This window comes from Balearica regulorum, chromosome 4, assembly GCF_011004875.1.
Source record: "Balearica regulorum gibbericeps isolate bBalReg1 chromosome 4, bBalReg1.pri, whole genome shotgun sequence".
NCBI classification, from domain to species: domain Eukaryota; kingdom Metazoa; phylum Chordata; class Aves; order Gruiformes; family Gruidae; genus Balearica; species Balearica regulorum.
In genome coordinates this window covers 82036461-82063096 of record NC_046187.1, presented here as the reverse complement: position 1 = coordinate 82063096, position 26636 = coordinate 82036461, and the positions used below count along the sequence as shown (strand labels likewise).

General features: G+C 70.1%; 4 protein-coding genes across 5 annotated transcripts; 1 reads left to right on the top strand and 3 right to left on the bottom strand.

Moving 5' to 3' along the window:
* Positions 1 to 1048: 1048 nt before the first annotated feature.
* Positions 1049 to 6569, bottom strand: LOC142601830 (RING finger protein 145-like). The gene is made up of 10 exons (XM_075752941.1): positions 6248 to 6569; positions 5118 to 5226; positions 4954 to 5045; positions 4259 to 4494; positions 3405 to 3580; positions 3124 to 3264; positions 2718 to 2900; positions 2280 to 2427; positions 1800 to 2156; positions 1049 to 1694 (listed from the first exon to the last, which is right to left on the bottom strand). Exons 1-10 carry the CDS (start codon positions 6414 to 6416, stop codon positions 1191 to 1193), a joined length of 2115 nt encoding a protein of 704 aa, XP_075609056.1. The 5' UTR covers positions 6417 to 6569; the 3' UTR covers positions 1049 to 1190.
* A 7724-nt stretch (positions 6570 to 14293) lies between these two features.
* LOC142601838 (C-type lectin domain family 4 member F-like) lies at positions 14294 to 17838 on the top strand. Of its 2 annotated transcripts, none has more exons than XM_075752962.1 (7): positions 14294 to 14720; positions 14844 to 14960; positions 15087 to 15167; positions 15679 to 15735; positions 15849 to 15986; positions 16198 to 16304; positions 16378 to 17838. In XM_075752962.1, the coding sequence occupies exons 1-7, from the start codon at positions 14600 to 14602 to the stop codon at positions 16480 to 16482; spliced, it is 726 nt and encodes a 241-aa protein (XP_075609077.1). In that variant the 5' UTR covers positions 14294 to 14599; the 3' UTR covers positions 16483 to 17838. The 2 variants fall into 2 exon arrangements, with proteins under 2 accessions (XP_075609077.1, XP_075609076.1); XM_075752961.1 differs by having other exon boundaries at positions 15835 to 15986.
* Positions 17827 to 18981, bottom strand: AP5S1 (adaptor related protein complex 5 subunit sigma 1). Its single transcript, XM_075752966.1, has 2 exons — positions 18674 to 18981; positions 17827 to 18353 (listed from the first exon to the last, which is right to left on the bottom strand). Exons 1-2 carry the CDS (start codon positions 18844 to 18846, stop codon positions 17927 to 17929), a joined length of 600 nt encoding a protein of 199 aa, XP_075609081.1. The 5' UTR covers positions 18847 to 18981; the 3' UTR covers positions 17827 to 17926.
* Positions 18982 to 20053: 1072 nt separating this feature from the next.
* On the bottom strand, positions 20054 to 25787 carry CDC25B (cell division cycle 25B). Its single transcript, XM_075752884.1, has 16 exons — positions 25652 to 25787; positions 25329 to 25456; positions 24702 to 24753; positions 23554 to 23595; positions 23244 to 23280; positions 23000 to 23107; positions 22803 to 22922; positions 22461 to 22595; positions 22254 to 22328; positions 21813 to 21989; positions 21580 to 21675; positions 21241 to 21303; positions 21038 to 21136; positions 20659 to 20792; positions 20429 to 20540; positions 20054 to 20249 (listed from the first exon to the last, which is right to left on the bottom strand). The coding sequence occupies exons 1-16, from the start codon at positions 25747 to 25749 to the stop codon at positions 20109 to 20111; spliced, it is 1617 nt and encodes a 538-aa protein (XP_075608999.1). The 5' UTR covers positions 25750 to 25787; the 3' UTR covers positions 20054 to 20108.
* Between the last annotated feature and the right edge of the window lie 849 nt (positions 25788 to 26636).

Genomic DNA, 26636 nt, shown 5'->3' with positions numbered 1-26636 from the left:
CCTCCGCCGGGATTGGCCCCGTGGGGAGCCGTGTTCCCGGCGCGGCTCCGGTAATGGGCCCTAATGGAGGCAGCATGGCCGAGCGCCGGGCGGGGGGGCCGGCAGCACCGCGGGGGCTGCACCCCACCCGTGGCTGGGGGTGAGGGGGGATGCTCAGGGCCCCTCGCTCCAGCTGCCCCACAAACCTCTGTGGGGCCGAGCAGTGAGGTGGGGGCTGCTGCACCCACTGCCCAGGGCACCCGCAGGGACCCCCATGCCCCCCCACCTGCTGCAGGCAGAGGGGCACCGGGGAGGGGGCCGGGACCCCGGGGAGCAGCCAGGGGGGTCCGGGGGCGGCCGGGGGGCTGGAGAACGGGGGGGGGGGCAGGGGGCCTCAGCCCGCTCGCCTGCGCCCAGCTGGGTTTTACGGCTGGGCTTCCCCCTCCCCGGCTAATGGGCTGCGGGCCCAGGGGAGCCCCCGCGTCAGGGTAAGTGCGGGGTGGGGCGCAGCCCATTTACCACCTCCCCAGGGACCCCTCTCCCCTGCGGGCAGCGTCGGGGGTGCTGGGTCCCACCCGCAGTTGGGAGATGGGGACCCCCCTGCAGCCAGGCTCCTGCCCCCAAGCCTCCCCTCCTGCGGGGCTGCAGCAGGACCCCCCGGTCCCATCCTGGCGTGGGCAAAGGGGGCTGGCAGCAGAGCTGGGAAAGGCGACCCACGCCATCCCGTGCCAGAGCCACGCCAAGCCCACGCCATTCTGCCCCAGACTCATGCCAAGCCCCACGCCACCCCACCCCAGATCTATGCCCAGGCCATGCACCCCCCAGCACCACCCTGAAACCCCCAAAGCCCCACCACCACCCATGCCAAACCGCCCGGCATGTGCCACCCGTGCCATCTAGTGGGGTAAGGCCAGAAGGCAGCCGGGCACCCACTGGGCACCCACCAGGTGCCCACCCTTCCCATGCCCGTGGCAGAGCCCTGTCCCCCCCCAGGGACACGCCGTGCACAGGGCAGCGTCCCAGCACGGGGTGGGCGAGACGCCTAGCCCCGACCCTTGGGCGCAGCCGCTTCAGCTCCGGCTTTATTGCAAAAAGAGTCCGTGGGGATGCGGGCACTCGGGGACGCTGGTGCCGCGCGGGGTCCCAGCCCCGCTCACTGCCAGCACGGCCCCCGCGGAGGGACCCCGGCACCGGGGTGGCAGTCTGCAGTGCTAGGAGGGGCGGCGATCGCTGTGAGAGTCCCTGCTGTCCCCCACGCCGAGCTCGGGGCTGGCAAAAGGGTCCGGGCTGGCGGGTGGGGGGGAGAGATGCCGCGTGTCCCAGCCCTGGGGCTGAGGGTCCCTGTGGGGCTGGGGGACGGCACCCGCTTCTCGTTCCTGCGGGGTGGAGGCGTGGGGAGGAGCGGGGTGGGAGGGGCGAAGGTCTCCAGCCCCATCGTCCTGGGAATCCCCGCTGTCCCCCTGGCCCCAGACCACGCTGTCCCCGCCGGGCCGAGCCGGGGCTGGGCTCACGGTGGCTCCTCTGTCCTCTGGCCCCTCATCCCCGTCGGCCGGTGCCGGCCGAGCCGCCCTCCCGGCGTTGGGATCCTCCTCGGCGGCCGCCGGCGTGACTTGCTGGTGGCACATGGGGCACGTGTCCTGCACGTAGAGCCACTTGCGGAGGCAGGCAGCGTGGAAGAAGTGGCTGCACGGGGTGACGACGGCCACCTGCATGTCCTGCGGCAGGGAAAGGACGTCACCCGGTGGGCAGGGGACCCCCGGCGCTGCCCAGAGCAGGGTCCCCCGGCGCCGCAGGGGTGCCGGCGAGGGGAGGGGGCTGACCTGGAAGCAGATGGCGCAGACATCGTTGTGGTCCTGCAGCTGCCCGCCCGTGGCCCGGGGCAGGGAGTTGATTTTCTTGGCAGCCTCCCGGCGCAGCAGAAAGCTCCTCCAGCCCGACTGAGCGCGCAGCCAGACGTTGAAGTAGGAGTGGATGATGATGACGGAGGCGCCCATCCAGCTCCACTCCCCGAAGAGGGACTCCCAGGTGCCGTAGCCCACCACGCAGACGGCCACCAGAAACTCCAGCACCCGGCTGACCGCGTTCACGCAGTAGATGATCTCGTCCATCCGCTCCAGCGGCGTGTCCTGGAGCAGCTCCACCATGAAGAGGGCGTAGATGAAGAGGGTGCCCATCACCTGGCGAGCGGCGGGACGGCACCTTGTTGATGGTGGCGGGGTGCGCGTGGACCGGGGCAGGGCTGTGGGCGTGGGATGGGCAGGGACGCCCACCCAGACCGGGGGGAGCGGGAGCTGCCGTACCTGCAGAGAGGTGAGCATGCAGCTGGAGACCAGGATCAGCAGCCAGAAATCCAGGTGGAAGAAGTGGGCGATCTTGTAGGCCATGAAGCAAGGGAAAACCAGCAAGAAGAGGCACATGCTGATGCCGCGGAAATGCTTCCAGGGGCTCCTAGGGGAGGCACACCTCAGCGGGGCCATGCCCACCCCGGGAGCAGCACCCACCCCCGCTGGGACCCCCGCTCCAGCCCCCTCCTCTGGCACCGATTCTGCCCAGAAATGGGCAGCAAGGACCCGAGGTGGAGGGAGCACACGGGCCCAGCTTGGCTCTTTCCCCACAGCGGGGGGGGGGATGGACACCCCCGCCGCTCCTCCCCGCTGCCCACCCCCCCCAGCACGCAGCCCCCCTGGGGCAGGGCTGCTCCGGGGGGCCGGATCCTGCTGCTCTTCCTTCCCTGGTACCTGTTGCGGGAGGCCCCCAGCGCCAGCACGATGGGATCAGCTATCTCGATCATGGACTGCAGCGTGGAAGTCACCACGATGAAGAGGATGATGCTGAGGAGGAAGGTCCGCTGGAGGATCTGCAGGTCGAGCAGCCCTGTCTGCAGCGCCAGCAGCAGCAGCGTCACGCCCTCCGTCACCCCCCTGCCAGGAGCGGGGCGTGAGGCCAGCGGCCGCAGGCACGTGCCAGGCGGCACCGCGCGTGCCGTGCCTCGGTCACCCCTCGGGGACGCGTCCCGGTCCCCGGATCCCTCGTGACGCTCCCGTCCAGCCCACCCTGCGCTGGGCTCCTGCAGGCAGACGGGGCGGGAAGGAGGGACGTCTGCCCGCGCCCCCCGCCGGCCCGTGCCCCCTGCCGCGGGCTCACCTGTGCATGACGTTGCCGTTCTGGAAGGCGCCGAAGCCCAGCAGGTAAAACTTGCAGAGGTTGAGGACTCCCAAGGCGAGGTAGGAAACGGTGAAGGTGAGGCCGATGAGGGAGTACGGCGTGCTGCAGCACTCGGCCGCGCTGCAACGGAGCCCGGGGTGAGCGCAGGGGCCGGCGGGGGCCAGGCAGCACAAACCGGAGCCCCAGCCCCTCCTCATCCTCCTGCAGCCACGCTGGAGGAAGGCTGAGCTCCCCCAGCTCCTGCCTGCCCCGGTCCCTACCTGCTGAGGAGGAGGAAGAGGAGGCCCTGCTGGGCCAAGGGACTGCTGGAGGAGGTGAGGAAGGAGGAGAGCCGGAGGGAGAAGAGCACCAGCCAGAAGACGAGGAAGAGCAGCGGGACGGCCAGCTGGCTCCAGAGGGACACCGCCAGCGCGACCAGCCGGTACACCTCCAGTGCCTGCGGCAAGGGGACACTCAGCGGGGCTGCCCCCCACGTGTGGAGCGGAGGGTGCGGGGGGGCCTGGCCATGCCAGGGGACAGCCCTGCAGCCACCTCTGCACCAAGCCGGGCTCAGCAGGGGAATCCCCGCCCCGCAGCCCCCCATCCCACAGCCCCCATCCCACAGCCCCCATCCCACAGCCCCCCGCCCCACAGCCCCCATCCCACAGCCCCCCGCCCCACAGCCCCCATCCCACAGCCCCCCATCCCGCAGCCCCCATCCCACAGCCCCCATCCCACAGCCCCCCATCCCACAGCCCCCATCCCGCAGCCCCCATCCCACAGCCCCCATCCCACAGCCCCCATCCCGCAGCCCCCCATCCTCCAGCCCCCCACCCCACAGCCCCCATCCCGCAGCCCCCCGCCCCACAGCCCCCATCCCGTAGCCCCCCATCCCGCAGCCCCCATCCCACAGCCCCCCATCCCACAGCCCCCCATCCCGCAGCCCCCCATCCCACAGCCCCCCATCCCGCAGCCCCCATCCCGCAGCCCCCCATCCTCCAGCCCCCCACCCCACAGCCCCCATCCCGCAGCCCCCCGCCCCACAGCCCCCATCCCGTAGCCCCCCATCCCGCAGCCCCCCATCCCACAGCCCCCATCCCGCAGCCCCCCACCCCACAGCCCCCACCCCGCTCACCTGCATGACCTCCCGGCAGGCGGCGGCGGCCAGCTGGAAGGGGACGAGGACGTGGGTGCCGAGGACGTAGAGCACCTCCAGCGCGGTGAGGACGGCGGCGAAGGTGTTGAGGCCGGGCAGGACGTGGAGGGGGAGGCCGCAGAGGCGAGCCAGCACCGGCAGCAGCGGGGCGCCGAACAGCCAGGGCCGCCTGCTCCTCATCAGCAGGGAGCAGAGGGCGCACAGGCAGAGCTGGCCTGCGGCGGGGACGGGGACGTCTGGGCACGCCGAGGACATGAGACCCCCGTGCCCCCTCCCCGGCTCCCCCGGCACAGCCCCCTCGCACCAGTACCCGGGCGCCGACCGCCAGAGAGGAGACTCGGGGGGGTGACACACGACACACCTCGCAGCCAGCCCCGCCGTGCCCCACGGCAAACCCTGCTGCCGCCCTCGCCCCGCCATGGGCAGCACCCCGAGACCACCCAGCCCCTTCCCCTGCGAGCCCCGGGGTGGCGGGGCAGCGGAAACCCCCCAGGGCTTGCCTCCAGCCCCCTGTTCGAGCCGAGCGGCGCGGACAATCTGGCTGAGCCGTGCCATCGTCACCCCACACGTCGTCCCACAGCCGGGTCAGCACAGAAGACCCTCACCCTGCCCAGTGCCACCCCCTCCCCCTGGCAGGGGACACCTTGGGGGGCTGGGGGGACCCCCCGGCTCACCTGCAAGGGCGGTGGCGAAGCGGCTGAGCGCCGCGGTGTTGCCGTACACAGCACCCTGGAAGCCGTACTCCAGCTCGCGGTGGACGTAGTCCCTGCAGGGAGAGAGGCTCAGCCCCCAGCCCCCCCCGCGCCCCGGCACAGCCCCCCCAGCCCCCCGGGCTCACCTGGCCGCCGCGTGCCCCGCGCCGAGCAGCAGCGCGGTGAGGAGGTGGAGGTAGAGCTTCACCAGGGACCGCACCGGCAGCATCAGCACCACCACGCACAGCACGTGGCCTGGGGGGACACCACACGGGGTGAGACGGCCACAGCGAGCCCCCCGCCTGGCCGAGCCCCCCCTCCAGCCACGCAGCGCCCGCTGGTGACGCTGCCGTCACCGCGCTGGGGCTGTGAGAGGGCACGCGGTGCTGAGGGCACAACGCTGGGGACACGGTGGCCACCGGCCCTGGGGACAGCCCCACACCAAGCGGGTGTCAGCAGGGGCTGCGGAGGCAACACCCTGAACACGGCCAGCCGTGGGGTGTCCCCTCATGGCCCCAAACATGGTCAGCCGTGGGGTGTCCCCTCATGGCCCCAGCCTGGCCACGGCCTGGGTGTCCCCTTGTGTCCCCAACCTCTCCAGTCCTGCATGTCCCCTCCTGTCCCCAACCTGTGCCTCCCCTGGGGTGTCCCTTGATGTCCCCAGCCTGTCTCCTGGGGTGTCCTCAACCTGTCCACCCCCTGGGGTGTCCCCTCATGTCCCCAGCATGGTCATTTCTTGGGGTGTCCCCAGCCTGGGCAGGCCCTGGGTGTTCCCTCATGTCCCCCACCTGCCCATCCCGTGGGGTCTCCACTTGTGTCCCCAACGTGCCCATCCCCTGGGATGACTCCCTGTGTCCCCAACCTGCCCAGCCCCTGCACGTCCCCCACCTATCCACCTGTTGGGGTGTCCCCTCATGTCCCTAGTGTGGCCATCCCTTGAGGTGTCCCCAACCTGGTCATCTCTTGGGGTGACTCCCTGTGTCCCCAACCTCTCCAGCCCTTGCATGTACCCATGTGTCCCCAGCCTGGGTGTCCCTTGGGGTGTCCCCTCGTGTCCCCAGCCCGTCCACCGCCAAGTGTCCCCCCGTGTCCCCAGTGTGGCCATCCCTTGGGGTGTCCCCAACGTGGCCATCCCTTGGGGTGTCCCCCCGTGTCCCCAGCTGACCATCCCTCGGGGTGTCCCCAGCACGGCCATCCCTTCGGGCACCCCCCGTGTCCCCAGCCCGCCCACCGCCGGGGTCCCGCCGTGTGCCCCGGTCCCCGCCGCAGCCCTCACCCAGGCAGTAGGCGCCGCGGAGGGCGGGGGGCCGGAGGAGCGGGGGGTCCCCGCGGCGGGGCCGCAGCAGGTCGCCGAGGGCCGCCGCGTCCCAGCGGTACAGCAGGTCCAGCAGCGCCAGCCCCGGCACCCGCAGCGCCACGTTGGCCACCGCCTCCAGCCGCGCCATGGCCCGCGGGGCGGGGGGTCCCCGCGTCCCGCAGCCCCGACCGGGGGGGGGGGAGCGGGGGGGGGGGGGGAGCGGGGGGACCCCCCCCCCCGGCACCGCCCCCGCCGCCTCCCCCGGCCCGGCAGGGGGCGCCCGCTCCGCGCCCAGCAGGGGCCTGTCTGCCCGGCCGCCTCCCGCCGGGGTGGGCCCCGCTCGCGCTCCCGCTCGCGCTCGCGCTCCCGCCGCCGCCGTTCCGGTCCCTCCGCCACTTTCGCTTTCTCCCGCCCCGCCCCTACGCCCAACGCGTTAGCGGAGAGGCTTTGCGCCAGGGCGCTGCGCTGACGCCGCGCCCGCCATCTTAGAAGAGGGCGCAACTCTCTTTCCTCCCGTCTGCCTTCCGCCATCTTGGATGAGGGCAAGGCGCGGGCGGCGGGGACTACGCGGCCATCTTGGAGAGGGGCGCGGCCCTCTGCGGGGACGTCACTCCCACCGCCCCGCCCGGCCCCGCGTCGGCCATCTTGAGTGCGGGCAGGGGGTGAGGGCAGGCGCTGGCCGCCATTTGGATAGGGGAGCGGGGGGCTGCGGGGGGCGGCTCCCTGCGCCGGGGACGGGGCAGTCTCGAACCCTTTGCCTCGGCACATCTCCCACGGGTGAAGCTGATTTCCCCCCACACCGCCGATTGCAATTGCTCCCGTCTCCCTGCCGGGGTCTGTGGGGCCGGGGCGGGCAAGGGGAGGGGGGTGCAGAGGGACCCCCGAGGGCCCCCACTCCTCTCCCTGGGCTGGTCGCCGTGGGGGTCCCGCCAGCCTGCCAAGGGCACAGGGGACAGCAGGGGCACAGGGACGGGGACCCAGCCCCTGGCACCGACATCTGCTCGGCACCCAGCTCCTGCCCGGGCCCTCTGCCTGGCCCCTGCCTGCGGGCAGCGCGTCCGCGGGGGCTGCACGTCCGCGGGGTCTCCGTATCCTCAGGGTCAGCGTGTCCTCAGGGTCGGCACGTCCTCAGGGTCTCCATGCCCTTGGGGGCTACATGTCCTCAGGGGCTGCACATCCTCAGGGTGCCCACATCCTCAGGGTCTCCACGTCCTCGGGGTCTCCACGTCCTCGGGGTCTCCATGTCCTGGGCCTGGGACTCGCCCTGGTGCATTGCCAGGAGCAGGGCAAGGAACCCAGCAGAGCCCAGAGAGGATCGGGCCAAGTCTCTCGCTGGAGAGAGGCCAAGGCGAGAGGGAACACGCCGGCGGCGGCAAAGCCCCGGCGCCAATGGCGGGGATCCCCCCCAGCCCCAAACCCATCGCAGTCAGGGCAAGGAACAAGCGGCTCCTCACGTCACCTCAGTCCCCCGCGCCGTGTCCAGGTCCAACCCCGTCCTGGCCACTGGGACGCGGCTCATGCAGCCAGCGCTGCCCAAGTGCCTTCGCCTCGGCCCCAGGCTCACCGGCGGCTCTTGCCTTCCCGGGGAGGCTGCCCGGTGCCTGCTGGAGCGCGGGCACTGCCGGGGATCTCACCGGGGAATGGGCGGCTGCAGCTCGGCTTAGCAGAGACCGAGTGTAAAAGAGCAGCGTGCTCCTGCACGGGCCGGCGGGGATGGTCCCATGGACGCGTGGGTGGGCTGATGGGTGCAAGGGTGGACTGCAGTGCTGCGTCCAGCTCGGGGGTCCCCAGCACAAGAAGGACATGGAGCTGTTGGAGCGAGTCCAGAGGAGGCCACGGAGATGATCCAAGGGCTGGAGCACCTCTGCTCTGGAGACAGGCTGAGAGAGTTGGGGTGTTTCAGCCTGGAGAAGAGAAGGCTGCGGGGAGACCTTGGAGCCCCTTCCAGTCCCTGCAGGGGCTCCAGGAAAGCTGGAGAGGGGCTGGTGCCAAGGGCAGGGAGGGACAGGCCAAGGGGAATGGCCTGAAGCTGCAGGAGGGGAGATGGAGATGGGATGGGAGGCAGCAATCCTTCCCTGGGAGGGTGCTGAGGCCCTGGCCCAGGGTGCCCAGAGAAGCTGTGGCTGCCCCTGGCTCCCTGGCAGTGTTCAAGGCCAGGTTGGATGGGGCTTTGGGCAACCTGGGCTAGTGGAGGGTGTCCCTGCCCATGGCAGGGGTGGCACTGGGTGGGCTGGGAGGTCCCTGCCCACCCAGACCAGGCTGGGGTTCTGGGATGAAGATGATGATGGGCACAGGGATGGACCGATGGGCACATGGATCAACAGACGGGCACAGGACAGACTGCTGGGCTGCCGGTGCTGTGGCTTTGGGTGGCCCCGTCCTGCAGGCTGGGCTCAGTGCAGCCCCACTCCCCTCCCACTCCCCACTGCCGTCCCACAGCCCCCAGACAGCGTTGGCCCCGCTCCCCCCCACCGTGCGCCCCAGCTGCTCCATCCCGGTCTCCATCCCGGGTGCCTGGTCTCTGCCTCCTGTCCGCTGCCCGGTGCCCTTGCTCAGTGTGTCTGGGGTCGGGGGGAACCGCCGCCAGCTCTGGCTCTGGCTCTGTGGGGCTTTGCCAGCCACCCCCTCCCTGTCCCCCCTAACGGAGAATGGCTGGGACCCCCCGCTCCAGGAGCCCCGTGCAATGCGATGCATCGTGCCCCCAGGGAAACCCCGTAATTTGGACAACCTGCACCCCAGGGCCCCCAACAATGGGATCCCAGGTCCTGGGATACCCCTCATCTGGAACCCCACACCCCAGGACCCGTGCACCATCCGACCCCCCCCAGTGCCCCAGGGACCCCACGCCCTGGCACTGCTGCACCCCAGGGCCCCCATCCCCACAGCTGGGCTCCCCACACCACAGGAGCCCCGGTGCCCCAGGGGAGCCCCCCATCCTGGGTCCAGCTGCGGCGGGCTGGAAGGGAGGACGTGTCCTGCCCTCGAGGTGTTTCCTTGGTGCCTGCGGTCAGTGCGCAGACAGGACCCCCTGCACCCAGGGGTGCTCACCGGAGGGGTGCAGCCGGCCGGGAAGCTGCCGAGGGTGAAGGAGGAGGGAGCAGCATGGGGCAGCACGTGGGAGCACCCCTGCTCAGAGCAGCGTGAAACCACCTCCCCAGCCCCAAACCAGCCCCCAACCACCCCAAAATAGCCCAAACCACCCCAAAACAGCTGCACCTCACGACAACCGGCTGCATCAGCCCTGACTCCCCCACCCTCCCCAGCTCCCAGGTCTGCACCCAGCCAGGTCGCAGCACCCATGCTGCTTCGGCATCCAGCCCGCGCCACACAGTCCTCCCACGGCGGGGAAGGGCCGGGGACCCCCATTGTGCCCAGCCACCGCCATTGCCTCCCCCCCGTCCCCAGAGCACGTCTCCTCCAGGCCAGCCCGTCCTTCAGTCCTTCACCCCAGGGTGACGCTTGCAGGGCACCCGGGGGGACAGAGGGGCTGTGGGTGCTGCTCCGCCCACTCCCCAAAAAGCTCCCGTGGGACCCTGCCCTGCTCCTGCTCACCTCTGCCCGGCGCGGCGGGGACCTGGCAATCCCAGAGCGGCACCTGGTTAATTCAGCCCGAGCGTCTCCGGTGCCCCAGCCCACGGCTGCCTTCGCTCACCCAGTGCCGAGCAGGGCCCGTCCCCTCACCGGGTGCTGCCGTGGTACCCCAGGCCATGGCACCCCAGGTTAGATTGCACTAGGTTGGATCAGATCAGAACTAGAAACGTAGCCAGCAGGAGGAGGGAATGATGGAGGGAGGGAGGGATGGAGGGAGGGATGGAGGGATGGATGGATGGATGGATGGAGGGATGGATGGAGGGAGGGATGGAGGGATGGAGGGAGGGAGGGATGGAGGGATGGATGGAGGGATGGATGGATGGAGGGAGGGATGGAGGGATGGATGGATGGAGGGAGGGATGGAGGGATGGAGGGAGGGAGGGATGGAGGGATGGATGGAGGGATGGATGGATGGAGGGAGGGATGGAGGGATGGATGGACAGAGGGATGGAGGGATGGAGGGATGGATGGACAGAGGGATGGAGGGATGGAGGGATGGACGGACAGGGGTGCTGCAGGGTGCAGGTGAGCTTCCTGGCAGAGCCCCAGGATAAGGTTTGCTCCTCCAGCCCCTCAGACAGCGGGCTGAGCCAGGTTGGACTCAGAGGTGGGTGCAGGCAGTGGGGGCGTGGGGGAGGTTTGGGCGAACCCCGCACAGAGAGGGGCACGGGGTGACGGGTGGCCCTGGAGCGTCCTCCCACCTGGTACCTCGGCTGTTTGAGGACGGCACATGGGCCCCATCCTGGTTTGAAGGAGTTTTTCATTATTTGGCATTATTTGTTCTCTGTTCTGTGCCCCGGTTTGGGTCTGTAGCCTGCAGCGAGGGCTCCTGCCTGGGCTCCTGCCTGCTGCTGCAAAGCTGATCTTGAATCACTTTGGGGTTTTGTGCTCCCCGACGGGCAGAGGGCCCCTTGCCCGGACAGGACCTGTGCCCAGTCTGGCTGCATCTCCTGGCAGAGCCGGGGTGTTTGGTGGGGATGCGCACGCGGGTGCTCGTGCCGGCATCCTCCTCCTCCTGACCACGAAAAGCCACGACTCTGCCAGGGACCCCGGAGGGAGAGGCGGCCCCTCGCTACCGCCCCGGGCTGCTCCCTGCCTTCAGGCCTGCCTGGAGCTGCCGCCACCGACAGGGAATGGGGCCAGGCCCCAGCGCCATGCTCCCCGGCAGGGACCGTCCCTCCCCGCCCGCTCCTTGATGTTATCATATAACGTCATGATATCATGATAACATCTCTTGATGTCGTCGCAGGACCTCTCTCCGTTATTTTTCAACAGCCTTGGGAGTCTGGAGAGGTCCCGATCGGCCGGAAGCTGGCAAATGTCATCCCAGTTTCCCAGACAAGGCAGACCCTGGTCATTACAGGCCCGTCAGTCTCGCTCGGTGCCTGGAAAATGATGGAGAAGGTTTTTCCAGGAGTTATCGTCGGTTCGCAGTCGTTGGCCATAGCCAGCGCGGGTTCACGAGGGGAAAGTCCTGCCAAAGCAACTTCACTCCCTTTTATGACAAGGTGGCCCATTGAGTTGACCAAGGGAAGCCGGTGGATGTGGGGTGTGGGGTTTTAGCAAAGCTTGAGACACCGTCTCTGGCAGCGTCCTTCTGGACGAAGCACCCAGCCCCATCCCACGTTGGGTGAGCAATTGGCCGACGGGTCGAACTCAAAGAATTACAGTAAACGGGGTCTGCTCGGGCTGGCGGCCCCTTCCCCAGGGCTCCATTCTAGGGCCAGTGCTCTTTAATGGTTTTATCAACAGTCTGGACGTTTTGGCCGTTACGTTGGCTGGCGGTGCTGGTGCAGGAGGAGCTGTGGACTCCCTTGAGCGTGGAGAGGCCTCGGAGACATCTGGGCAGACTGGAGAGCTGGGCAGTCACCGACCGTAGGGGATTCACCAGGAGCAAGTGCCGGGTTCTCCACGCGGGATGGGACAATCCCGGTTGTCCGCACACGCCGGGGGACGAGAGGCTGGAGAGCAGCCCCCTGGAAAGAGCTCCGGGGCTCGGGGCGACGGCAAGGTGCAGAGGGGTGCAGCGTGTCCTGGCAGCCCCCGGGCCGGCCGGGCAAGGGACCGAACCAGCCCGCTCTGCACTGCCCTGGCCCGTGGTGCTGCTGGGGCACCCCGGAGGAGGAGGAGGAGGAGGAGGAGGAGGAGATCGGCTGTTGGGACCGAACGGGCTCCCCAGGGAAGCAGCAGAGCTCGGGGGGGGTCCGGACGATGCTCTCACACGGTTTGGTATTAGGTAGCCAAACAATCATAGCAGACCTGGAGCTGGACGGGACCCGTCAGGATCTCTCAGTCCAAGCCCCTGCTCCTCAGCGTGCAACGGACTCGATGATTCTGACGGGTCCCGTCCAGCTCCAGATCTTCTACGCCTGTATGATTCACTGCTTGTGCAACCTGCAGATGAGCTGGCTTCCTTCCTCCTCCCCAGCCATTTCATGTTCTTCCAGCTGCTTTTTCAGCATCATCCAGCCTCTCGGTGCTGGGTGCTGGGGAACGTCAGCCCTGACTCACCCCGTTTCACAACGCTGCAAGCCCCAACCACATCCTCTGACCTCCCGAGGTCCCGACAGCCTCGAATGGGTGAGCGCCTCCACCCAAGGCTGCTCCTGGGTTTGAGGGATGCTGTGTCCCTGAAAAGCTTCCTAAAAATTCAGGTAGCAAACAAAGGACTCGAGGCGTCACTGTCCATATCCACGTTACGTAGGAACGCTGGACTTGTGCTGGCAGAAAAGCAAAGCACAGCCCAATAAATGAGCTGTTACTATTATGCCAATACGTAGAATCAGAGTCACGGAATACCTCGAGCTGGAAGGGACCCGTAAAGGACCATCGAGTCCCTGCTCCCCGCGGCACCACCCAACGCTGAACCGTGTGAACGAAAGCATCGTCCGGACGCTCCCCGAGCTCTGCCAGTGACGGCTTCCCTGGGGACCCCCCTCCAGGGACCGACCGCCCTCCACGTGAAGAACCTTTTCCCAAGGTCCAGTCTCAGCAGAGAACCTTCACGGACCGGGAGCCCGACCGAGCCAGAGGGGAGCCACGGCAACGGTGAGTGGAGAAGGACGCCGGCAGCCTCCGCAGAATGCCAAGGAATTCCGGAGAGGCTGCGGGTCTCTGCCGGGGCAGAAAATGCAATTGCAGTAACAGGACAATTCAGTTAATTCCCCAGAGACTGGCAAAGGTGAGACCAGGCTGGATGCAGAAATGATGCTCGAGGTCCCAGGCAGAACCTCTCCCCCCGCCACGTCCTCAGCCAAGGCACGCCGGGGAACGCGGCTGTCGGTGAGTCCGGCTCCGCCGGTCCTGGACAATGAGCTGTGGCACAAGCAGGAGGAAAGCAGGCGTCGCCGGGGACGGGGGTCCGGGCTCCGCAGAGCCCCTGGACCACGCTCAGTCCTGCTGCTGCTCCTCTCGCTGGCGCTGGCCGCGAAGACGTGGCTCAAGAGATCGTCCCCAACCCCAGCCCTGCCGCAGAGCCCACCCTGCGGCCGAACCCGAAAGTCACCAAGTCCATTGCGCTAAGACTTCCCCGGGGAGGAGGGCACTTAAAAGTGTTAAGAGACAATTAAACGGAGCAGCTCAAAGGGGATGTGGAGAGGTGCTGAGCGCGGCTGCGAGGACCCTCGGCGGTGGCCCCTCGCCACCCCGGTGCACCCCGGGCTGCCTTCGATTCGGTGCCGGCAGCCGGCTCTGAGCCGGGCGGCGACTCAGCTGGAGCTCAGGGGATGGGGACGGCACCGCAGCCGGTGGTGGCCGAGCCGGGGGTCCGAGCCCTGGGGAGGGGGAGCAGGGAAGGGGAGGAGCAGGGAGGAGGATGAAGGTCTGCCTGCCGCGGGGCCACCGGCGCAGCCGTGGGGTCGGACCCGTGCCTGAGGGGCGCAGGGGGGTACGGGGGGGAAGGTGCCCCTGGGCTTTTGGGCAATTCCTCCATTTGCCGGGAAAATGCTGTTTCTGCAGCTATTTCCAGCATCTGCATCAAACGCAATGATGGTTTGGGCCAAAAAGGGGAAAGAAAAACCTCCCGAGCCCAGAAGTTCTGAAATACCACGTCCTGGTGTTTCCGGAGCAGAGCGCGGGCAGCCGGGGGCCCGGGGAGGGTGCGGTGGCAGCACCGGTGAGCTCTGTGCCATGCGCGGTGGTGCCGGCTGTCCTGCCGCAGCACCCCGGGTTCGGGGCTGGGAAGAGCTGGGCAGCCCCGAGCAGATCCCACGGCACGGGGGGGTCGCCCCTCCCTGGGCACAGACACCCCCCCCTTTGGGGTTCACTGCCGGGGGGAGCTCCAGCACTGCCTGTGCACATCGCCTACAGTGAGGATGAGGAGGAGGAGGAGGATGAGAACAACAGGCCCTGGCAGATAGGGGACGAGGGCTGGGAGCCCCACACCGCGCCGGCACGGTGCATCCCCCCTGCACCGGCACACGCCAGGCCGGGGGGCCGGTTCCCTCCTGGGACTCATTTCCCCCGGCACTTCTGTGGCTGGGGGTGGGAAACCCCAACTGCAACTGGGATGCGTTTTGGGACAAACCCGCGGGGGCAGGGGCAGGGGCTGGGGGCGGTCACCGGTCCAGGGCCGGGACGCGGCCGTGTGCCCTACACGGGGGTTGTTCCCAGATGATGCCACCCGGGGCGGGGGGACACGTGTGACTCCCCGGCCAGCAGCAGGAACCAGCACCCAGACACGGTTGTGGGCGCCCAGCTGCCAGGTTCCCTTTCCTGGTGCCTTGGGCCACCCTCGCCGGCATGCGCCGAGGCTTCGGCAGAAGGCAGGTCCCGCTGCCGGGTCGGCCGCCGGGGATGGCCGCGGCGGGGCCGGACCTGTACGAGAGCCTGCAGATCCGCTACCCGCCCAGCCCCACGCGAGGTAAGCCCTGCCTGGCTGGGATGCTGCGGGCAGGAGCGGGCAGCTGGCCGAGCCCCTTCCTTCCCCAGCAGCGCCGGGCTGGCTCAGCGCCGGCTCAGGGAACCTCCGGCTTCTCTCCCGCAGCGCCGGCGCCTGCGTCCCCTCCGACCGCATCCCGCTGGCCGCTGGGCACCATCCTGGCCGTGGGCATGGGGGTGGTCCTGGTGCTGGGGGCCGCCCTGGCAACCCTCATCACCCTGTGTAAGTGCCGCGGGCGGGGGCCGCGGTGATGCCTGGCGGGGGCCAGGAGCAGGCAGGGGCTAGGAGTGGGCAGCAGCCCGCAGGCAGCCCTGGCACGGCGCTGACCCGCTGCCCTGCCCTTCCCAGACGTGCAGGGCCAGGCAGAGCTGCAGGCAGCACGGGCAGAGCTGGTGGCAGTCAGGACCCCTCTGCTGCCTGACCCCGACGGTGAGTGGGACCCTAGGGGTGCCCCTGGTACCCCAGCCCCTGCCCGCAGCCCCTGGCCCCTGCCCGCAGCCCCTGCCCCCTGTCCCCAGCCCCTGCCCGCAGCCCCTGCCCGCAGCCCCTGCCCCCTGTCCCCAGCCCCTGCCCCCTGCCCGCAGCCCCTGCCCCCGGTACCCCAGCCCCTGCCCACAGCCCCTGCCCGCAGCCCCTGCCCCCTGTCCCCAGCCCCTGCCCGCAGCCCCTGCCCCCTGTCCCCAGCCCCTGCCCCCGGTACCCCAGCCCCTGCCCACAGCCCCTGCCCGCAGCCCCTGCCCACAGCCCCTGCCCGCAGCCCCTGCCCCCGGTACCCCAGCCCCTGCCCGCAGCCCCTGTCCCCAGCCCCTGCCCCCTGTCCCCAGCCCCTGTCCCCAGCCCCTGCCCGCAGTCCCTGCCCGCAGCCCCTGGCCCCTGCCCGCAGCCCGTGCCTGGGGTGACGGGCAGGCTGCTGCCGGCTCCTCTCCCTGACCCGTGGCAGGTCCCCGGAGCCCCCGTGAGAGCCCGGCAGCGGCGCAGAGGCGGCAGGATCAGCTCGGTAACGTACCTGGGAGGAGGGGGACGAGGCGGGGGTGACACCCGTCCCTGGGCCACCCCGGCAGCCGGCGCCCCGTGCCCACGGCTGCCCACTCCCCAGGGCAGTGGCTCCAGGGGCTGTCCCTGGGCTGGCGGTACCACCGGGGGAAGATCTACTTCTTCTCGGGGGAGCAGAAGCCCTGGAGCGAGGCGGAGGCCGCCTGCCGCTCCACGCACTCCCACCTCACCTCCATCACCAGCCCCGAGGAGCAGGTGGGTGCGTGGGGCTGCAGCGCCCATCGCCTGCCCTCTCCTGCCCTGCTCCTGCCTGCTCCTGCCTGCTCCTGCCTGCTCCCACACACCCCCTTCCCCATGCACCCCCCTCCCCATGCACCCTCTTGCCCTGTGCACCCCCTTGCCTCATGCACCCTCCTCCCCGTGCCCCCCCGCCCGCACGCCCCCCCACCCGTGCCCCGTCCCACAGGACTACCTGGCGCGGGAGGCCAGAGGAGGATCCTACTGGATCGGGCTGGCGGCCACGGATGGCTCCTGGCGCTGGGTGGATGGGGCTGCCTACTCCCGGACCCAGAGGTGAGCACCCTCCTGCCCCGGCACCCCCCAGCACCCCCCCGGCACCCCCCCTGACCCTGCTCTGCCCCGGCAGTTTCTGGGCACCGGGGCAGCCGGACAACACGGACCATGGGCAGTGGGGCCGGGAGGGCTGCGCCCAGATCCACCCGGTGGGCCACGGCCTCTGGAACGACCATAACTGCAACTTCACCTTCCTCTGGATCTGCAAGAGGGACCTGAGCAGGCCCTGACGCCGCGCCGCCGGCCCGCTCGCCCCACGCATGGGTGCCGGATGAGCCCCCCCGGGGACCCCCGCTCCTCCCTGGAGCGGGGCAGCTCCCAGGCCAGCGCCCGTGCCGCACCGCCGCCGCCGCTCCAGACCCCGGTGCCGTCCCGGCGCTGCCCCCCGCGCCGACAGCCCTTTGCTCGGCTCTGATTAAACTGCTCCCGCCGCACCTCCTCCGGCTGCCTCTCGCCCGCCCTGCCGAGGGGGGGTTGGCTCCATCGCCCCACAGCCCCCCCCGCACCCGGTGAGGTTCCCCCTGACCTGCCCTGGGGACCTTTGCTGGCGTCAACCGCGGTGCCACACCTCTCACGGCACGGGGGGCCCACGAGCGCCGCGGGAAGGACGGATCCGTCCGCCCTGTGAGCGGGGCGGGAGGGGGTGGCAGGACCCCTCTGCGCCCGCAGCCCCCACCGGCACGCCTGGCCGGATCCCACCCAGCGTCGTGACCAGAGGGACCCACCGCAGCCGAAGCCCGGTGCCGCCGGTGCCCGGTGCCACGACCTGATGCTTCAGCTTTACCGGTGCGGTTACGGGGGGAAGTGTTTTGGGGTCTGGCCCCCTGGCAGCCCCCCCAAGGGCCATCCCGGGCGATGCAGCGCCCAGCCCGTCCCTGGCACGCCGGCAGCGGTGGGAGAGCCGGGAACGGTGGCTCCCAGCTCCCTGGCTCTCCCAGCACCCAGAAATTGCCGCGGCAGGACCCTGCTCACCGCCGCGCCCTGCAGAGCCCAGTGGGGGGGTGCCGGCTCCTGCCACCTCCCAGGGCGTCACACGCGTCCCCCCGCCCCGAGCGGCATCACCCAGGGACCACCAAACGGGGCGCACGGCCACCCCCTGCCCCGCTGCCCGTTTATTTACTCCTCCGCCCCGTCCCCCCCGGGGTCCCTCCCGTCCTGAGATGACGGACCCCCGTCTCCAGCCGTCCTGTCCCTCCGGGGACCCCCGCCTGCCCCGCAGCACGCGGCCGGGGAAACCCCCACCCGGGGGCCCGGGGACGGAGGCACCCAGCACCCATCCATCCTTCAGGCTGGCAGGTGAGAGCTCTGCAGAACCCCCCCCTGCGGGAGACCCCCCCTCTCTTTGAACACCCGCTTACGGCCCCACCGCCCGCTGTCCTGCCGGCACGAAGCGGTGCACGAGGTGTCGGAACGTGGCACCGTCCCGGCTCCGGCTGGATTTTTACGGGCACGGCTATTAGCACCCCCAGCCCTCCCGCGATGGCATCGGGGGGATAAACAGATTAAACGGATTAAAAACCTGCTCTTTGCTGCTCGTTAGTCTTTATTCCTGAGCCGCTTCTCCTGTCCATCCCGGATCCTGAAATATCGGGGCGTGCCGGAGCAGGGATGCCGGTCGTGGCTCAACGGGATGCTTTGATACCCATCTCCCGGTCCATCGCTTGGAGAAACCCTTCGTTGAGGAAAAGCATCTGTCCGTGGGGTAGGAGCCGATCGAGGAGGACGTCGATGACGTCGGGTCGGAGCAAGACGTCGGCGCCGGGACCGAGGAGACGCAGGGAAACGAGCAGTCGGGGGGCCAGACGCCTCAGGGTGATTTCGGCCAACGATAAATTCTCTCGGGGATCGCAAACGAAAGCGAAAGCCAAGGCGAACAGCGATAACCAGGTTACCCTCACCCGCTCGGGGAAGGGGTCTCCGGGGGGCAGCTGGAAAACCCCCCCAGGGGCGTCTTGCAGCGACACGGGTTCGTCGGGGAGCTGGGGGATTTGGGGGATGGACGGGCGCCCCAAAGATGACTGAAGCAGCCGGCACTGGGAGGCCACTTGCCTGGGAGAGAAAGGGGGGGGACCCTCGCGTTAAGACCCCCCCCATCCATCCAGGGACAGGGTGACCCCCTCTATTTTTGGGGGGGGGACGGGGGGGGACAGGGCTCGGCGGGACCCCCGGGGCCGTGATACGGCCCCGGGGGTCCCGCCGAGCCCTGTCCCCCCTCTGCCCCAAGGGAGCTGTCACAGCTCTGGGGGTCCCCCCGAACCCAGAAACGGGGGGGGGGGGGGTCCCGGGGTGAGGGGGGGGTCGCGCCCAGCCCAGCCCCTCCCGGGGGGGGGGGTGTCTGTGTATGGGGGGGGGGGGTTGTTCCCCTGTACCTGGCCACTGCCAGCATCTGCTCCTTGCGACGGAGACGCTGCCGGGGGGGACCCCCGGGATCGAGGGGGGTCCCCGGGGGGGTCCCGAAGTTTCGCGCGTAAAGCACGCGGCAGGGGGCGGGGCTTGGGGGGTCCGGCCCGCCCAGCGCCAGCAGGATGAACGCCCTCACCATGGCAACGGCGCCGCGACCCCGGCCCGCCTGTCCGTCACGTGTGTGTGGGGGGGGGAAATGGGCGGAGTCAACGCGCCCCTCCGCCGCGTTGCTATTGGTCGGCGGGTGTAGCGGAGCTCTGATCTCCTGCGGTTGGCCGATGAGGAAGGAAGGAAGCGGCGGCGATTGGTGAATGCTGAGAAGGGGGCGGGGAGCTTGGCCCCACTGCGCTGGGCCGTGATCGGTCAAGGCTACTCGGGGGGAGCGCGATGATTGGCGGATAGGGGCCGGGGGGCGGGGCAAAGGGAGGAAGTACAGGCGGGGAGGGGAACACACACACAGCATGGCCGGGGCCCGGCGCCGCCCGGGGGGGGGGTGTGTGTGGGGCTGTGTCAGGCTGTGGGATCGGTCCCCCCCCCCGCGCAGGAGCGGGGCACAGCTCTGGGCTCTGCACACGCCAGCCACCCTCCCCCCGGAGCCCACACACCCCCCCAGGCCCAGGGCAGGGCCCGGCTCTCCCACCCGGGACACGCGGGTACGGCCCCACGGGGAAACGCTTCCTGCCCGCCCTCCCCAGCCCAGACAACCACAGCGGAGTCAGAACAACCCACTTTATTTAAATAAGGGGGGAAAGAGGGCAAAAACCCCAACATCAACCAACAAACAACCCCCACCCCGCCCAGGCTGCTGCAGCCAGTGACCATTACAGGGTGCCCACCCCCAGCACCCCCCCCTGCGCAGAGAAGGGCCGGGGCCCCGCAGCACCCGCAGAGGGGGGTTAAGTGCTTTTCTGCAACAGCTCTGCCCCTCCAGAGCCCCCGGGGGCACCCAGAGCCCCCCCCCCCAGCCCAGGGTGCAGGGGCTGGAGCGCTGCCCTGGGGGGCTGCCCCCCACCCCCAGCCCCCCCATCGCTGCTGCAGGGAGGGCAGAGCTGGGGGAGCACCCAGCACAGCTCTGCCCCCCCATCGGCAGGGACTTACGGCCCAGGGTGGCTGCAAGCCCAAAGCTCCCCCCCCACTCCCATTTTGGGTAAAACTTTTATCCTAAAAAGGGTTTAAGTGGAGTAAAACCCTAACTGTGCCCCCCCACTGCTGAGGTGTGCTGTGCAGAGCTGGGGGCAGCCAGATTTTGGGCTGGGGGATGGTGCCTGCTGGCAGCCCTGGGCAGGCTGCGGGGGTGCCCCAGGGTGGCGGGGGGGGCTGCGGGGGTACCCCCTAAGGCAGGGGGGGGCTGCGGGGGTACCCCCTAAGGCAGGGGGGGGCTGCGGGGGTGCCCCAGGGCCATCAGAAGTTCTTGAGGCGGCTGTAGAGCTCCCTCTTGCTGCGCTCGCCTGCCCAGGTGCGGCTCTTGAGTCGGAATTTGCGCAGGTCCTCCTTGAAGTCCTTGTGGTGCATGGGCCGGTAGTCCTGGGGCTCGCAGTGTGTCTGGGCACCCACAGGTCCATCAGCACCCGGCCCCCCAGGACCCCCCTGCCCCCCAGGGTACCCTCCTTGGGGAGGATGCTCGGAGCCAGACTCCTCCTTCCCCCCCGCAGGGCAGGGTTTGGGGACAGGAGAGGGTGTTTCCCACCCCCCAAACACAGGGAGCAAAGGGGGGGGCTCACCTGGTACTGGGGGAAGAACTCCCGGTACCCCCCCTTCAAGACATAGAGCTCGGGGTAGTGGAGGTGGGGGTACTCGTTACAGGCTCGGTCCTTCTCCCTGACAAACCGGCACCTGGGGGACAGGGAAGGCGATGGGAAGGGGCCGCAGGAGGGACTGTCACCCAGCCGGGGTCCGGCCATGCCCGGGGGTTCCGGCAGACCCCAGCATCCCCCCCAGCCCCCCCACTCACATCCTGGGCCCCCTCTCGGAGGAGAACTCGCAGTGGAAGATGACGATCACCCTCTTGCTGGCGTCAAAGGGCACAATGGGCTTCTTCAGCAGGAACTCCTCCACATCCTGCTCCATGGGCAGGTTGACAGCACCCTGGGGAGGGAGAGGAGGCACCTTCATCCCCATCCCCCCTGCCTGCCGTTTCATCCTGGGGGGCTCAGTACAATGTCTCCAGCCTCCCCCTGCTCCAGCATCATCTGTCTACTGGGGCACCATCACCCTTCCTCCCAGTGGGGCTCAGCACCTTTGGGGAGGCTGCTCAGCCCCTGTGGGGGGGCTCAGCCCCTCTGGGATTTGATGGTTTCAGTTGCCCCCACGGGCACAGCAGCAGCTCTGACCTTGATGTGGCCTCCCTCGTACTCGTAGGGGTACCGGCAGTCCACGATCACGCAGCTCTCGATGAGGCTGCTGAACTGCCCCGTCAGCACCGCCACCATCTGCGGGGGGAGCCCATCACAGTGGGGGACATGGGGGGGGGACGACACACACAACAGGCAGGCAGCCCCACGGGGGGGTTCGGGAGAGGCTGCTGCTCCCTTACCATTTCAGGGGAAATGTATTTCAGGTCCTGGTGCTTCCCCTCCACCGTCTGCAGGAGGTAAGCCTGGGGAGAGGTGGGATGCTGGGTCAGATCCTGACCCAGGGAGACCCCCCAGGCTGCCACCTGCCCCCCCAACATTGCGGGCTGCTCCCCCCAGGGGAGCTGTGGCCCAGTGCTGGCACCGGAGCAGCACTCCTGTGCTATGGGGGCCGCAGGCTTGAAAGCCACAGCCCCAAGTCCCCTTGTCCCCAGGCAACCAGCTGGGTCTGGGCTCCCCCAGGGCTCCGCTGGCAGCCCCCTGCTTTGGGGGGGAAGGGGGCAGCACCCCCAGGGCCCCACCTTGGAGAAGTCCCCAATGAGTTCCCGGTGGTCGTTGGCCAGCAGGTTCTCGATCTCCTCGTGGCTGAAGGACCTGGAGCGCAGCAGCCGCGCTTTCTGCGGGGACACAAACCAGAGACACCCCCCGGGCGTTAGCGAGGGCGCCGGTGGAGCCGGGACAGGGCACAGTCCCACCGGGGATGAGCTGGACAACGGCAAAGACCCCTCACCCCAAAACGTTCCCTGTCACCCACCGGCTCCTCCGCCGCCTCCTCGCCGGGGGTACCGGCCACACTCCTCCGCCGCTTGGTCTTGACGGGGGTGTCCCGGTCCTGGGGCCGGTCCAGCCGCTTCAGGATGGGCCTGATGACGCTGCTGGGCATCGAGGGCGAGCGGAAGAGCTGCCGGCACTTGCTGCGCTTTGCAGGACGCTGTGCGGGGAGAGCTTGTGCTGCTGCCTGGTGGTCTGGCATTGCCCCCCCCCCTGCATCCTCCCCAGCACCATGAGGGTGGGGGAGACAAGGATCCCCGCTCCGGTGGCCGCACACCGCCCAGGATGAGTCCAAAGCCTCTGGGCTGGTACTGCTCCCCCACCAGCCCCTTCGCCAGGGACCCTCGCCCACAGACCACCCCCCTTGGAGACCCCGGTGGGGGGGGAGCCTGAGGCTCCAGCCACCCCCAAGGCTCCCACGTACCGGCTCTGCCTCCTCCTTCCTCACCAGCGGCGCGGTCAGCAGGTTCTCCATCCCCTGCGGCACGTCAGCATCGCTCTGCAGAGGAGAGCGTGGAGGGGCCGAGTCCCACTGGCTGCTTCCCAATGCCCCCCCCCCAGCAGGGACAAACCCCCTGCTCAGGGTCCATCCAACCCCACAGCACCCCCCAGGTGGAGGAGCCCTCCCTACCTTCATCTCCTCCTCGTCCAGGATCTCCATGAAGCCATCATCTTCCTCCTCGGACATGGAAGAGGTCAAGGAGCACCGGCGCAGTACGATGGGGCTCTCACCCTCGGCGACGTTTTCCTTCTCGGGGGTGTCGAACTGGGGAGGACGTGACCCCCAGCTCAGGAGTGGGGCCAGCCCCACACCAGCCCTGTTTGGTGACAGGGTGTCCGGGGGGCCCCCAGCCCCTCCAGCTCCCACATCCACGGGTCTCCAGGGCAAACGTGGATGTTGAGCAGCAGGGTCCCGCTCAGCGGTGTGCTCCACCCCCGGCGCCCCCCCGGAGCCCCCCCAAGCCCCTCTCACCAGCAGGTCGGGCGCGGAGCCGGGTCTCTGGGCGAAGGGGTCCCTGCCCACAGCCCCATCGCCGGCGGGCAGCTGGCTGCGCTGACCCGGCCTCTGCGGCTTCTTGAAGACAAACCCCTCCTGCGGCGGGGGGGACACGGCGTAAGCATCCCCCTGCCCCTTCCCCAGCCCCCCCCCAGCCTGCTGCCCCCCCTCACCTTGTCCTCTGGCTCCCTCCGGCCCTGCTGCTCTCTGGCCCTGCAGCCGTTGAACTCCCGGGCGTGGGAGATGTTCCTCAGGACCGGGCTGCCCCCCAGGAGCTGCGGCTGCAGGGTGGGGGGGTGAGAGGTGCTGCACAGCCCCTGCCCTCCCCAGCTCCATCCTCTTCCCCCCCTGCTCGGCCAGGGGTGCAGCAGGATCCGGCCTCCCCCTGCTCAGCCCTGCAGAGCCCTCGGGACTTACCGGCAGCGACTGGATCCTCCGAATAGGGAACTTATTGCTGCAAGAAGCAGGGAGAGAGGAGGACCAAATGAGCGAGGGTGTCCTGCACTGGTGGTGTCCCACGCCCCTGAGGCTGGCACGGCCTCCTTGGTCCCCCCAGGTCCCCACAGTACGGCAAAGACCTCCCTGGAGCTGTCACAGCTCAAAAGACCCAGGGCAGCAGCTCCTCCAGGCACTGAGTAACAAGGATGGCCCGATGCAGACCCCAGGAAGGGCACGGGGACAGCCTGGCCTTTGGGTCTCGCTGTGGGGACACAGCCCCGTCACTTACTCCTTGAGAACTCTCCCGGATGCCAGGATCGCCTTCTCAAAGCTGCGGGGAGAGGAGAGCCGAGGTGAGGGGGGGTCGAGCCCTGTGCCCCAGCCCAGGCAGCCCTGAAGCCCCGGGGATGGGCAGCCCCAGCCCTTGCAGTGCCCCCCCCCCCCCCCCCCAACAAGGGAGAGCAGCCGGGGCTTTCAGTCCCACAAAGGGTTAAAGCCCCATCTGGACACCACTGGTTTCAGGCTGGGGACCCCAGGCTGGGGGGGGCGGGGAGGGGGGCCGCACGCCGGGGTGGTCTGGGGCGCCCCGCTGACCTCGCTCCACACCCAGACAAAGCCGGCGGCAGGGCCCCGCGCGGGGCGGCAGCAGCGCCCGCTCTCCACCTGTATGTAAATCCGCCCGCGGCGGGGATGCTGGGGATGCTGGCCGGCAGCCATATGGCCATGCCGGCGCACGACGTGGTGACAGGACGGGGACCGGCAAAGTCCCCCGCGGCCAAGCACACCCAGCCCCACGGCTGCCCCAGCCCCACCATCTGCCCCCGGTTACTCATTCACCCGGCACATCTGCCAGGACCCGGCTCTGCCAACGGCCGGGCAGGCGGCGGGGGGGGGCGAAGCCACCGGCACGGTGGGGACCTTGGGGGCAGCGGGCACAGCAGGCAGAGCCCCTCACCCCCGCACGGGGCAGTGCCGCAGGGCTTTGCTCTGGGCTGAACCCTGCACCCCCACCCCATGGGGCCCGTGCAGCAGCACCCCAAGGCTCCTCAGAGAGGCGGGGGTGTAGGGAGCCTGGGGGGGTGCTCAGCACCCTTGTCCCACTGCATGGCGAGGCAGCGAGCCGGCAGCCAGCCGTCCCTGCCGGCACAGCCCGGAAGAGGATTTGGCCCGGCTGCAGCAAGGCAGCACCGCGTAGGCTTCCTGCCTGCACCCGCTGCCAGCGCCCTGCCTGCAGCGCGGCTGTGCCAAGCCCCGGCACTGACATCCCCGCTCCCCCCGGTGCTGGGTGGTTTCTCACCCCCTCCCATAAGTAAATTTTGGGGGGGGCACAGCTGGACCACAGCTTCGCAGCAAGGAGGGCATGCAGGCAGGGCCCACGCTGCCCACGGGAGGCAGGGGAGGGCCGGGGGGACCCCCCAGGGGACACGGGGTACTCACACTTCCTCCAGCACCGCAGGGTCCTCCTGCGTGGGGGAGTCCAGCCCCACTCCTGCGGGAACAAGGGGCAGGGGTAACACCGGGGGGTGGGGGGAAATCGGGCCCCATTGGGTCCCCGCCCCAGGCCCGGCTCCAGCACAGCACCGGCACTGTGCCCACGGGGTCCTTCGCAGGATGCGACCGGGCTGAGGGTCCCCCCCCACCCCAGCTGCACCCCCCAACCCAGCTGCACCCCGCGCTGCGGAGGGGGCCAGGGCCGGCAGTACCCGCTGCGTGCTGACGGGGGGCAGCCCCCCAGCATGGCAAGGGGGATGGCACCGACCCCAGGAGCCCCCATCCCAGCCAGGACGTCCCACGTCACCCCGACCAGGGACCCCGCCGGGGTGGCCCATGCCCGAGCCCCCGGGGAGCGGGGTGGGGGCTCTCGCCCGGTGTCCCCCGCAGTCGGAAGCGGCGTAGGAAGTCTGCGCCCGCTTCAAACCGGGGGTGACTCAGAGCAGAGCTAGGAGCAGAGCGGGGTCCCGGCCCCCATGTGCACCCCGAGAAGCCCCCAGCCCCCCCAGGTCCCTCCGCACACCCCCAGGCCGGGGGGGGGTGTCGGGGGGCCGCATGGCGCCCACCACTCACCCACATCCGAGGACTCGGAGGAGACGGAGTCCCGGGAGGAGTCCGAGGCCACCGACTCCGAGGACAGGCTGGACCAGCGGCTCTGGAAGGACAGCCCCGCCACCCGCCGCTTCGGGGTGTCCCAGTGGCTGCGGGAGGGCCGGGGGGGGTGGTGTCAGCCTGCGGGGACCCCGCTACCCTGGGGGACCCCCGTCTCTTCCCGGGGGGGTGCGGCAGGAGCAGCTGCAGGGGCTAAGGGGGTCCCTGAGCCGCGCGTCGTGCCGGAGGAGCCGCGCGTGGGGCAGCCCCCCCCTCCCCTCCAACGCCCCCCCGGCCCCGCTCACCTGCCCAGTCCCGCCAGGTTGTCCATGTCCAACGCCAGCGTGGTGACCGGGGACATGCCGGGCAGCCCACAACGGCCGGGGCCGCTCCGCGCCGCCATGGGGGTGCAGGGACCGGGACTACAAACCCGTACCAGTACCCGGCGCCGGGTGTCCGGGCCGCTGCCGAACCGCTTCGGGTAAGCCCGGTCGGGCGCGCGCGCCTGCCACCGCCCCTATTTATATTCGAAAAATAACAGGGGAGCGGCGCGGCGGGAGCCAATGGGCGGCCTCGGGGGGCGGGGCCACGCCGAGCCGGGGGGGGGGGGGCACGGCCCAACGTGGGGGTACGGCCCAGGGGGGGCACAGCTGGGGGGGGCACGGCCCGGGGGGGGCACAGCTGGGGGGGGCACAGCTGGGGGGGGGCACGGCCCGGGGGGGGGCACGGCCCAGGGGGGGCACGGCCCAATGTGGGGGTACGGCCCAGGGGGGGCACAGCTGGGGGGGGCACGGCCCAATGTGGGGGTACGGCCCGGGGGGGGCACAGCTGGGGGGGGCACGGCCCAACGTGGGGGCACGGACCGGGGGGGGCACAGCGGGGGGGGGGGGGGCACGGCCCAACGTGGGGGTACAGCCGGGGGGGGCACAGCCGGGGGAGGCACGGCCCAATGTGGGGGTACAGCTGGGGGGGGCACAGCTGGGGGGGGCATGGCCCAATGTGGGGGTACAGCTGGGGGGGGGGCACAGCCGGGGGGGGACACAGCTGGGGGGGGCACGGCCCAACGTGGGGGTACAGCCTGGGGGGGGCACGGCCGGGGGGGGACACAGCTGGGGGGAGCACGGCCCAACGTGGGGGCACGGCCCGGGGGGGGCACAGCTGGGGGGGGCACGGCCCAACGTGGGGGTACAGCTGGGGGGGGCACAGCTGGGGGGGTATGGCTGGGGGTGCAGGGGCACACGGCCCAACGTGGGTGCAGGGAACGAGGACACACAGCCGGGGGGGTAGAAG

Bases quoted from the DNA above. Each gene is read 5' to 3' on its own strand.
- LOC142601830 (XM_075752941.1), bottom strand. From the start codon at position 6,416: ATGGCGCGGCTGGAGGCGGTGGCCAACGTGGCGCTGCGGGTGCCGGGG. The intron at 2,157-2,279 runs GTACGGCAGCTC...GCCGCTCGCCAG, and splicing joins GCATGCTCACCTCTCTGCAG to GTGATGGGCACCCTCTTCAT. The intron at 1,695-1,799 runs GTCAGCCCCCTC...TCCCTGCCGCAG, and splicing joins TCTGCGCCATCTGCTTCCAG to GACATGCAGGTGGCCGTCGT.
- LOC142601838 (XM_075752961.1), top strand. From the start codon at position 14,600: ATGCGCCGAGGCTTCGGCAGAAGGCAGGTCCCGCTGCCGGGTCGGCCG. The intron at 14,721-14,843 runs GTAAGCCCTGCC...TCTCTCCCGCAG, and splicing joins CCCGCCCAGCCCCACGCGAG to CGCCGGCGCCTGCGTCCCCT. The intron at 14,961-15,086 runs GTAAGTGCCGCG...TGCCCTTCCCAG, and splicing joins GGCAACCCTCATCACCCTGT to ACGTGCAGGGCCAGGCAGAG.
- AP5S1 (XM_075752966.1), bottom strand. From the start codon at position 18,846: ATGGTGAGGGCGTTCATCCTGCTGGCGCTGGGCGGGCCGGACCCCCCA. The intron at 18,354-18,673 runs GTACAGGGGAAC...TTTCTCTCCCAG, and splicing joins CAGATGCTGGCAGTGGCCAG to GCAAGTGGCCTCCCAGTGCC.
- CDC25B (XM_075752884.1), bottom strand. From the start codon at position 25,749: ATGGCGGCGCGGAGCGGCCCCGGCCGTTGTGGGCTGCCCGGCATGTCC. The intron at 24,754-25,328 runs GTGAGTGGTGGG...TTGTTCCCGCAG, and splicing joins CTCCGAGTCCTCGGATGTGG to GAGTGGGGCTGGACTCCCCC. The intron at 21,304-21,579 runs GTGGGGCCCTGG...ACCTCTCCCCAG, and splicing joins TCATTGGGGACTTCTCCAAG to GCTTACCTCCTGCAGACGGT.